The sequence below is a fragment of the Eptesicus fuscus genome, chromosome 16 (assembly GCF_027574615.1).
Source record: "Eptesicus fuscus isolate TK198812 chromosome 16, DD_ASM_mEF_20220401, whole genome shotgun sequence".
Lineage (NCBI taxonomy): Eukaryota > Metazoa > Chordata > Mammalia > Chiroptera > Vespertilionidae > Eptesicus > Eptesicus fuscus.
The window spans coordinates 53,432,926-53,445,015 of record NC_072488.1 but is presented as its reverse complement, the minus strand read 5'-3'; the positions used below and the strand labels follow the sequence as shown (position 1 = coordinate 53,445,015).

Genomic DNA, 12,090 nt, shown 5'->3' with positions numbered 1-12,090 from the left:
AAAATATGAAGGGAAATAGTAAAATGAATGAATGAATCAATCAATCAATGGAAAAATGACTTGCCTTTGGTAAGTCGGTGAAGGGCAGGGAACTACTGCTTTTCATGAGAGTAACTTATGACATTATTTTATTTTTAAAACTACTACATGTGTGTCTTAGATAAACATAAAACTAATTAATAAAAGTAGAAATACATAGATAAAAAGCAATCACATTTATGCTAAGCTCAAATCTGATTTCTTGGGGGGATGGGAAATTTCTTAGATCAGGAAATTTCTCAGATTAACCAATACTAATTTATATAGCACAAAGCCTGATGATCAATATTTTGGAAAAAGAACACTCAGAAGTAATTGGATGGCTGATAAAATTTTAGTGCCTTTATTTTACTTATTTATTTATTTTGGTTAATCCTCACCTGAGGGTATTTTTCCATTGATTTTTGGAGAGACAGAGAAACATTGATGTGAGAGAGACACATCAATTGGTTGCCTCTCGCATGTACCCTGACCAGGGCCAGAGCCTGCAACCGGGGTACGTGCCCTTGACCAGAATCGAACCCAGGAGGACCCTTCAGTCTGCGGGCCGACACTCTATCCACTGAGCCAAACTGCCTAGGACTAGGGCCTTTATTTTAAACTAGTGTTTTTTAAAAACGGCAGTAAGTATCTCTAGAAAAGATGAGAGAGTTATTACCTTGTTAGAGACAGACATGCTTGCAGATAAGACTATCCATGACCTCTACACAGCAGCTATGCTTTATTCTGTAACATCTAGAAACTTACCTGAACAGAACAGCGTCATCTGTTAGGAACTTGGGCAAGTTGGAGTCTCTCAGTGCTCTTATCAACACCACATCTTCATTTAGTTCTGGGTTCTCTCTTTTTAAAGACCTATATGTAAAAGGACAATTCAGATGACATTTGTGAGAACATAGTATTGAATGTGATTTTCTTTCTTTTTCTTTTTTATAATAAATCTTTATTGTTCAGATTATTACAGTTGTTCCTCTTCCCCCCCCCCCTCATAGTTCCCCTCCACCTGGTTTCCATCCCACCCTCTTCCCTTACCTCCCCCCCCCACTGTCCTCATCCATAGGTGTACGATTTTTGTCCAGTCTCTTCCCGCACCCCTCACACCCCTTTACCCCTGAGAGTTGTCAGTCCACGCCCTCTCTATGCCCCTGATTCTATTATATTCACCAGTTTATTCTGTACATCATATTTTTAATTCACTTGGTTTTTAGATTCACTTGTTAATAGATATGTATTTGTTGTTCATAATTTTTATCTTTACCTTTTTCTTCTTCTTCCTCTTCTTAGAGAATACCTTTCAGCATTTCATATAATACTGGTTTGGCAGTGATGAACTCCTTTAGCTTTTTCTTATCTGTGAAGCTCTTTAGCTGCCCTTCAATTCTGAATGTCAGCTTGGCTGGGTAGAGTACTCTTGGTTGTAGGTTCTTGCTATTCATCACTTTGACTATTTCTTGCCACTCCCGTCTGGCCTGCATAGTTTCTGTTGAGAAATCAGCTGACAATCGTATGGGTGCTCCCTTGTAGGTAACTGTTTTTCTCTTGCTGCTTTTAATATTCTCTCTTTGTCTTTTGCTCTTGGCATTTTAATTATGATGTGTCTTGGTGTGGTCCTCTTTGGATTCCTCTTGTTTGGGGTTCTGTACACTCCCTGGACTTGTAAGTCTATTTCTTTCACCAGGTGGGGGAAGTTTTCAGTCATTATTTCTTCAAATAGGTTTTCAGTATCTTGCTCTCTCTCTTCTTCTGGCACCCCCATAATTCTGATGTTGGTACGCTTGAAGTTGTCCCAAAGGCTTCTTACACTATCTTCAAATTTTTGGATTCTATTTTCTTTTAGCTTTTCCAGTTGAGTGATTTTTGCTTCTTTGTATTTCAAATCTTTGACTTGATTCTTGCATTCCTCTAGTTTGTTGTTGGGTGTCTGTATAATATTTTTTATTTCAGTCAGTGTATGTTTAATTTCTAGTTGGTCCTTTTCCATATCCTCGAGGGTCTCTTGCATATCCTCGAGGGTCTCGCTAAATTTATCAGCCTTTTCTAGGAATTCTTGAAAAACCTTATAACCATGGTTTTTAACTCTATGTCCAGTCATTTGTTTTCCTCCATTTCTTTGGTTTGTGATCTGTTTCTTTGTCTCCCCATGTTTGCTGCTTCCCTGAGTTGGTAGGGTAGCTTTGTGTGCTAGTTGTCTTATTTGGGCCAGTGGCTTGGCCTCCCGTTACCTGAGGTGGACACTATTAGTGCACCCCTTTGTGGACTGTGTGTACAGCCTTGTTGTAGTTAAGTCTTAATTGTTGTTGGTATCAGTGGGAGGAGTTGACCTCCAGGCCAATTGGCTGTGAGGGTCAGCTGTGTCTACGCTGGGAGACAGCTTTATTTGATTAGACTTGCAAAATTGTAAAAGTCTCTGTGCTCAGCTTGGATGGGGTGGAGTTTCAGGGTGGAGCCTCCAGCCTTGGCCTCCCGTCGGCCCCGCACTATGAGGTTCCTGGGTCTCAGTGTCCCTCGGTATTCGCTGCAAGCACCTCTGAGAGAAAGGCGCCCTCGAGTTTCTCCTGCTCCCAAACAGTCTAGTCTCTCCCCCAATGAATTTGGAATCCCAGATTCTCGCCCAGAACTGGGGTTCAGTGCAGTCAGAACTGGGGTTTAGTGCAGTCTGGAGCTTTTGTCTCCTTCCTGCTAGAGCAATCCTGCTGCACACTCAACAGTCCGTCCTCTGCGTGCATTCACGTGTGCGCCTCTGGAGCTCTGTCTGCCGCTCCCCTGAGTTTCCACCTTACAGTCCAGATTCCCCCAGTATGAGCCTGGGTCCCCAGGGTCTCGCCCAGTACTGGGGTTCAGTGCAGTCGGAGCTGGGGTTCAGCGCAGTCTGGAGCTTTTATCTCCTTCCTGCTAGAGAACGCCAGCCAGGCACTCAGCCGCCCGTCCTCTCCAGCTCCATCCTCTCCGCACACACACGCCCGTGTCTCTGTACCTCAGGCTTTTACGGCTCCTCTGATTTTCCTTATGGTTTTCTCTTTCCTTCTAGTTGTAGGATTCTAGTCAGCCAGCTTTCCTGTGGTTCTGGATAATGTCCGTTTTGTCTTTTAGTTGTATTTTTGAAATTGTTGTGCGAGGCTGCAGTTTAGGTGTTTACCTATGCCGCCATCTTGGTTTCTCGAATGTGATTTTCCAAACCCATGGGCCAGGGATTCCATGTGAAGAAAGCGGGGCGGGGGGCGGGGGGCGGGGCAGGGAACGCCCTGCTGCAGGTTCCTGCTGAAAGGGGAGGAGCATGTCCCCTTCATCCCAAGTGTCCAGCTCCATCAGAGCATGTGCAGGAGTCAGGCACAGGCTACTTAGCCTTGAGGACGATGACAAGGACATTTTTTTTATCAATCCTCCCTGAATTTGCATGTACCCCTGGATGCATCATGATGATTAACATCCCTGTGACTTTCTGTTATCTCAGCCCAGAACCCCCTGCTTGGCTCCTTTGCTGGCTCTTATTTACCCTTCGAAACTCAACCCAATTATCCCTCCTCTAGAAGGTTCTTCCATCCCTCATGGCAAACCTTGGGCACAGCCCTATGGTTGCCCTCACTACATCGTATCCTAGATAATTGCTCATTTTTCTGTCTTGCCCACTGTGCTGCAGTTGAGGTCTTAGCAGTCTTTCTCTAAGTAGTCTTAGTAGTCTCCTTAAGTGTCCATCCTGTGTAAAGGAGAAACACAAATATCTTTCTATACCCTCTGTTCTTTCTTTGAATCCCTTTCAAAGAAAGAACACAGGTTATGGAAGGGCAGAGATATTTGTGGAAAACCCAAGGATACAGGAGCCAGGCTGAAGGGCCCTGGAGGCGCAGAATCCAGACCAGCAAGTCATGGCCTGAGAGGAAGGACAAGAGAGGAGATAGTTCTTAGAGACTCTGGCCAATCTGGAGATTCCAGAGGCAGGGGTTTCAAGAAGATCTGAAGGGAGAAGTTGGGGCCTGAAAGGAGAAAAGGCTCGTGCTTTATCAGCGACTAGAAAGCAGCTCCGCCTTGGACCGTACTGTAAGGACAGAGGTGAAGTCTTGGACAAGAGCCTGGACGAATGATTGAATGATAAAACTGAAGTGCTTCAAATGTTCCGGCTCTGGCAGGTGACAGGTATGACTTGATTGTCGAATATGCATAACTAACCGTATGCCTTTTAAGTGGAGTCATCGATCTTATGTTTGGAAAAGCTTTTGTACACTAAAGCCCAGTGTATGTGACAAGTTCAGGGGAAATGAAAGTTCTCCGAAGCCCAGTCTAGATTCAGGTCTGGTCTGGGGACAGCTACGTAGGGCACACAGTGAAGAACTGTCAGGGGATGAGCAGAGATACCCATTTCACGGTGAATGGGAGTGTTAAGTTAAGAACGATGACAACAGCAGCGGCTGGTACTTATTAATCACTTCCTATGCTACTTCAAGAGCCGTTTGTGAATTGCCCACGGAACGTGTTTGATTGCATGTTCTGACGTTTTGCTGTTGGCCGCCTCGGTTTCTTACCCAGCCATAACCAGCACAGACTTCACGGCTCTCATGCCGAAGTCGTAGTGATCTTGCTGAGAGAGCTGTTCACTGCAAAGCTTATACATCTGAGTCATTTTTCTTGCTAATATTTTACTGGATTCAAATCCCTCAGAATATAGAATTACCTAGAAAAAAGTATTACATCATGTTATTACATTATATTGACAAAAATATGTCAGCATAATACCAATGTCTTCAAAATCTACTTTAGACACCACAGCTCTCCCAGTTGTCACATCATTTAACAAAGAAATGTAAAGACTGAGGGGAAAAGGGTTTTTTTATGCCACAAGGAGGTGGAAGGTGGGACATTGTATGGGGAGGCCTGAGCCCTGATTCTGCTTCCTTTCTATTGATGGAGATATGGCCTTAGTGACATTTGAGTCAAAGAGTAGAGAGTCCACAGCTTGAAAATGTTCACATCATGGAGGCCGGATGGTGGTATAAGGCCCGAGTACAGAAGCAAGACTTGAGCCTCTCACATCTGATGGTGTAGGCTCCCCGGGAGTCTAGGGAAACTATACAAAGATCTGCAGCCTCTTCCCTGCCCTTGGAGCTGCCTTGCCTGGGACAAGTTTCTGTAGCCATGGTTAATAAATCTGTAACAACAGTGGAGGGGGTGTGGACCCTTCCTCCAATCCACAATCTACTCGAATCACTGCTGCTGGCCTCGGAATTGGGATTTGAGATGATGCAGAGATTTCTTACTGGCACCTGTTTTGTTTGGTCTAGCTACCTAGCAGCACAGAGCTCTGTACACTGCAGGCGATTAAGAACATTTATTGATGGCAGATCCTGACTCATTCAATCTGTAACAATAGGAATAGCACTCAGTAGACTGGGTTTTTTAAATGTCTTCAATTAATTACTGATAATCAATAGGATGAAACATGAGATGTGAATAAAATGGTGGATTGAGTTCCAAAACTGGTTTCTTTGCTACCATCATTGGACAATGAGAAAGTCATTCGTTGTCCCTGTCCACAGGGGGTCTAGTGAAGACACCACCTGCCTTAACAGCCTTCCACCCCACCATGACCTCAGGAGCATCTGTTGCAGGTGAGGCAGTGGGTTAGGTGTGAATGTAGAGAGCTGAAGGAGACTCATGCCTGGGCCCTTTTAGAAGCTCCTGGTATTGCTGAGTCAAACCTGGAAACTGTGATGATGTAAGCATTATACTAATAGAACTTGTAATATTGAGCTGTTATCGAAAGAATTGTTAGCAACAGGAGTAATCTGTGCTTTCTGGGAAACTGCATTCTAAACGGGGTGGGGTTCCTTGTCATGAACTGCAGTGCTGAGCACACAGGGCCATCTAGAGACCTGAAAATGTCCCATATTTTGGTCTGGATGGTCATACCAGTGAATCCATGTGTAAGAGTTCCAAGTTGTTCTCTTATGATCTGTGCACTTTACTATATGTAAATTACCCCTTTGCAAAAAGTGCTAAGAAGTCACATTGGTTCTTAGCTAGTATGAAGAAACAAAAACCAGTTTAAATGGAAAGATTCCTGGATAGACACAGAAAGAATCTACCTAATAAAAGAGTAACATGCTAATTGACTATACCTTTGCAATGCCCACCAGCCAATCAGGAGTGAGTATGCAAATTAACCCAACAAAGACGGCGGTTAATTTGCATACGCAGGCATAGAGTGGCCGGGGATGGGTGGGATGCTTGTGTTGTCGCCATGGTGTTCTGTACAGGTGTTCTGCACCACCCTAGCCGCTCCTGGTCTCTGGGCAGCATGGGAAGGCAGAAAGGTGGCTCCAGGCCGGAGCGGAAAGGCTGCTCCGGCCAGAGCAAAGGTGGTGCTGGCAGCCAGGGGAACGAAGGCCCATTCTTGCACGAATCTTCATTCGTGCAATGGGCCACTAGTAAATACAATACAAATATTTAATGTATTAATGATGACTATTTTTTACTAAGTTGATACAGACTTACAGACCAATCTCCACCCTCCACCTTCCACCAGCATTGCTGCAACTCAACATCCCTGGACTCTAACATAAAATAACTAGAGGCCCGGTGCACAAAATTCGTGCACGGGGCGGGGGGTGTCCCTCAGCCTAGCCTGCACCCTCTCGCAATCCGGGACGCCTCTGGTAGAGTCCCTAGGCCTGGCTGGCGATCAGGGCCTATTGGGGGCTTTCCTTCCCCTGGCTGCTGGCAGCTGGTCCTGCCCTCGCCACTGCCACTGCTTGCCATCTGTGCAGCACTGCCCCCCACCCCCCCCTGGTTGCCTCCCTCTGTGGGCGACAGGCATGGGGTGCGATGGCTTGGCTGGCCTGGGCCTCCCTCTGTGGGGCGATCATTGGCTGGCCCCACACATACGCCACAGCATTGCTGGCCAGTGGCCTGGGCCTCCCTCTGTGGAGCAATTGATCTGGGGCCCCCGTGATTAATTGCCCCACAGAGGGAGGCCCCACCTACTCATCCCAGTGCCACCACCCAGGTGGCTTGGGCCTCCCTTTGTGGGGCGATTGTGGGGCAATGGCGGGGCCCCTTGACCAATCACATTGCATCTGCCTTGGCTGGCCTGGTGCCAGTGGGTGTCATAGTGTGGTCATCCGGATGGTGGTTCTGCTGTTCGGTCTATTTGCATATTATGCTTTTATTATTATAGATGCCCAAGAAGTGAGAACAATATAGTATTTTTAGAATGACTCCAGACATTTTAATTTCTAGAGATGAACTAATAAACCCTAATGAACTGCTTAATTAAACTCATTGATTCATTCGATTTAAGGACCTACTATATTCCAGATACCATTCTAGGCATTAGGGATATAGCATTTACACACACACACACACACACACACACACACACACACACACACACAGAGAGAGAGAGAGAGAGAGAGAGAGAGAGAGAGAGAGAGAGAAAGAGAGAGAGAACAAAACATCTTAAGTGATAATCATATCTACTCTTATGAGCAAGCAATGATGTACAACCTTTGCCAGGGTGCATTCATAAAGAAAACTTTCTACTTCAATAGTAAATAAAAGAAATAAGCTTAAAAATTTTCCTGGTTTATAATGTGAAGCTCACCTCTGCAATCAAGGCATAATTTGGAACCATCATTGCAAAAGGTCTGAACAGGGCTTTCAAGTTATCTGGCAATTCAGTCCTTCCTGCATATCCGGGATTCATTGTGATGAAGGCTGCACAAGTCATGACCAGCTTTATTTCCCGCCCCTCAAACATGAATCTAGAGAGCTGTTTAAAGGAAAGAGAAAGGATAAGTTAACACTTCTCCAGACATCTGTAAACTCTTTCACATGATTACTGGAGTCAAAATGTGTGTAATGGAGCCCTGGCTGGTTTGCTAAGTGGTTAGAGCATCGGCCCTCAGAAAAAGGGTCTTGGGTTCCATTCCCAGTCAAGGGCGCATACCGCAGTTGTAGGTTGCCTGGCCCTGATGGGGCTGCGTGCGGGAGGCAACCAATCTGTGTCTCTCTCATGTCGATGTTTTTTTCCCCTCTCTCCCCCTTCTCCCCCACTTACACATCTCTGGAAAAAAATATCCTCTGGTGAGGATTTAAAAAAACTTGTGCAATGGAGCATTCATGCAAAGAGATATGAATCCTGCTGTTGGACAACAGGGGACATTTCTCTCCCGGTGCTGTCCTATCCAACCAATCTCTTCTGGGCTCCGTGTTTCCTGCTCTGTGCCTCCCTGCCCCTGTCTTGCCCAATAGTCTCTTCCTGCTTCACCCAGTCCTGCAGTCTTCTAGGCCTCAACATCTTTTGCTGAGCCTCCTCAATTCAACTTGGACTTAATGGCCACTAAACCTCTCCACCCTCACTTTCTGGTTTTCTCCAAAAAATTTAATCTGATGTTAGTCCTTGGGTGATTGAAGCCCAGCTGTTACCTCTTCACTTTTATTCAACAGCAAACACCTGCTGAGCATCTGTTGCAGGTGAGGCAATGGGTTAGGCGTGAATGCAGAGAGCAGAAAGAGACTCATGCCTGAGCCCTCTAGAAGCTCCTGGACTTGTTGAGTCAAACCTGGAAACTGTGACCATGGTGTGCAACAGAGGATACAGTGCAGGCGTGTGCAAAGGCCACAGGGAGCAAAGCCCAGAGGAGCAGCAGGGAAGTCTGCTGGAGAAATGAGGAATGAGGAGAGGCATTTCACACAGACAACCTGGGGCAGCTGTTCCAGTCAGAGGGAGCAGAAACAGGACACTACACTGCACGTTCAGGGAATGGCCAGCTATCCACTCTGCTCAAGGGTAGGGTTCTAGGAGGAAAGTGTCAGTAGGCCAGGGCCTGAGCATCAGGGATCTTGCACACTAGACTAAGGAATTTAGATTTTGTCCTATGGGTGGAGGAAGCAGAGAAGAATTTTGAGCAGAGTGATAGGGTCAAAGGTAGCAGTGGAGAGGTCGGATAGGGGGTCCACTATGGAATTGTTATTAGAGGGACGACGGGAGCCAGAATTACGGTGTTATCACTAGGAACAAGAGGCATCTAGCAGGTAAAATTAAACGGATATGGTGATTGATGGCTTCAGTTCTGGGGTTGATAGTAATGGGGAAAATCCAAGATGAATTCCAGGTCTAGCTGGGCCACTGGATGAAGGCACTAATAAGAACATGAAGAATACAGAGCAAGGCTGGGATGGAGCTTGGAGATGTGTCACATCCTGGAGCAGAACATGCTGGATGGTACAACTGGAGAGCAGTCCTGCTGCCACTAAATTGCTGATTCTGTTTTTGAAACTTGCAAATTTCCGTGCTTTAGTGTCTCCACCTATCCCAGGGGATGTATCTCCTTCCGAGGATCATCTGGCCACTGGCAAAACTGAGGATGAGCTCTGGGGAGTCTCAGACGTCCTCCTACCTTTCTGTGACCGCACATGGTTACTCTCCAGTTGGCAAGGCTTCCATTCTCCCTCCATTCTCTTTGGTCTTTCCTCCCTTTTCCGCCATACTTTGCTCTCACTTCACTGCTCAGCAAGGTGATAATGATTTCTGAGTTATGGTATATCTGGAGGCCCCTGCATTTAATACAGGCCTCCTCAGAGGATCGGGATCGGGGGAGGGTAAGGAGTGCATACCTGGAGGGATGCAGACTTTAAGGTCACATGGATTTAGGTCTACGGTGTTCCCAGGTATTTTAAAGTTTCTTTGAATCCTTTTCACCCATAAGTAACCTTGAGGCAATGCCATATACGTCACACAGGTTTGGTGTGGAGGTAAAATAAGTGTCAAGTACAACCACTTGTACAATTTAGCAGCTCATTCAATTCTAATTTCTGCTTTCTTTTTACTTGCTCTGTAATTTGCTTTTTTGCAGAGGTGATAATCAAAATATCTAAGAACTCTTTAGCAGGACACCTTCCGATAAGAATGGCCCCTGTCCCTGGAGCTACAGCTGCATCCAGAGGCCCCCTCGCTACGTCAGCACGAATCCTACAGCTGGATCCGGAGGACATAAGGGCTCCCTGTGAAGGGGCCAACTTAATGGTGGGGGTCCCTCTAGGGGCTTGGGGTAGCAGCTATTTAAATAACTGGCAAGACTGTTCTGGCTTATACTGTCTGAACATCAGACTGCCCTTTGGTGATCTTATGACTGTATCTCAGAGAGTCAACACAGAGTCAACACAGAGAACTTGGCGCATGCTTCACGGCAGTCAGCTTCCCAATATAAACCCCTTATATGGGACACACTCCTTGGCTTCTGTCCAGTGGATGCTGGGGAGCCGAGTCCCCCTAGATTGCCCAGGAATCCTCTCCCATCCTTCTACCAGCACTAGGCTGAGCCTGGGGGCCATTATGAAGGCAGTGGAGCGCAGAAGCAGCAGCGCTGAGAAACCTAGCAGAGAAGTAAATGTCCAAGGCAAGAACAAGAAAAGCGAGGAAGAAAGTAGGAGATGTGTGTGTGTGTGTGTGATATGTGTGAGTGTGTGTGTGTGTGTGTGTGTGTGTGTATGTGTTGGGGATGGGAAGACGAACACAGTTCCACAAGGGCAGCACAGTGTCCGACATACGCTTGTTTCTGTGCTGCCTGCATGAGGAATTCATTCTCCCAGCTAAGTCATGTCGCCGTAGTACTTACCAATTACACTGCAAACATGCACAGGCAGGCTCAAGCTAGCACTCCCCTGCCTAAGATGCAAAGGGCTGTCGGTTAGTTACAAACTGGAGGTGCTGCCGCGGTGGAGTTGCCCAGCCTTACCTTTGCAGCTTTGGCATTCCGAATGGTAATGAGCTGCTGTGCAATCACTGACAAAACTTCAATGTCAATTCGATTAAATTCATCAAAGCAGCACCAGGCCCCTGACTGTGCCAGCCCGCTGAAGAAGCGTCCCATCATCTGAAATCAAAATAACCCTGTTCAGCTTTGTATAAAAAAGGGGAAATCCTTCAAAAGTTAAATTTTGAGCCCTAGCCAGTTTGGCTCCGTGGATAGAGCCTCAGCCGTGGACTGAACTGTCCTGGGTTTGATTCTGGTCAAGGGCACGTACCTCCGTTGCGGGTTCCTTGGCCCTGGTCGTGGTGCGTGCAGGAGGCAACCAATTGATGTGTCTCTCTCACATCAATATTTCTCTCTCTGGCCCTGACCGGTTTGGCTCAGTGGATAGAGCATCGGCCTGTGGACTGAAAGGTCCCAGGTTCGATTCCGGTCAAGGGCATGTACCTTGGTTGCGGGCACATCCCCAGTAGGGGGTGTGCAGGAGGCAGCTGATTGATGCTTCTAACTCTCTATCCCTCTCCCTTCCTCTCTGTAAAAAATCAATAAAATATATTAAAAAAATATTTCTCTCTCTGTCTCTCCCTCTTCCTTCTACTCTCTCTAAAAATCAATGGAAAAATATCCTCTGGTGAGGATTAATAACAGCAAAAAAAGTTAAATTTTGAGCTGAAATGTTAAAAGGGAAAGAGGCAGTATGTGCTAATAAGTAATTGTTTCATGTGAATCCTGGGCTGTCACAGGTTGGCACTTTTCTATGAGAAGAAACAGCTTTCTGTCTCTTTTTAAATGATCTGAAGCTCATTTTTATTTTAAACGTAGTGACAATCTGACCAACTGTCTCACTTTTCATAACCTTCACTCACCTATGTAAATACTTGACAGGTTCTCATAGAAATACATGGCATCGACACACTTAAGGACTTAAAAACACCTTGAGGACTGTTACTAATGGAAGCGTTCCCTGTCTGCACAAGCGACTGCAGATGGCAGGTAGCACCCGGGACCACGGAGGGAAGCGCAGCCGCGCAGGTTAAGGCAGTGGCTCTAATTTCTGCCGCAGAATCCCGCCTGGCACGAACGTGCACACATGGGCACCTAAAGTAGAACATTTCTTCGGAGACTTGAGTTTTGGGTTCAGCATTTGTACAAAATAGCCAATCAAATAATCTCCTTGCTCAGTTTCTGCCTTTTCTCTATAAAAGTCGTTCCTTTAGCTTCTGTCAGTGAACGGTGAACAGTGAAAGCTTATTCATTATTTTGACGTTGGGAATTCAAAATGTGTTTTTAAAATTGATTGTTCAGT

General features: G+C 46.1%; 1 protein-coding gene across 1 annotated transcript in view; it reads right to left on the bottom strand.

Annotated features, from left to right (window-relative positions):
• DNAH6 (dynein axonemal heavy chain 6) overlaps positions 1 to 12,090 on the bottom strand; it is a 216,325-nt gene that overhangs the window by 105,725 nt on the left and 98,510 nt on the right. The window contains exons 29-32 of the mRNA XM_054727991.1: positions 10,770 to 10,907; positions 7,634 to 7,801; positions 4,557 to 4,705; positions 787 to 894 (exon numbers count right to left, since the gene is read on the bottom strand). Coding sequence (XP_054583966.1) covers positions 787 to 894; positions 4,557 to 4,705; positions 7,634 to 7,801; positions 10,770 to 10,907 — 563 coding nt within the window. The remainder of the gene's footprint in view (positions 1 to 786; positions 895 to 4,556; positions 4,706 to 7,633; positions 7,802 to 10,769; positions 10,908 to 12,090) is intronic.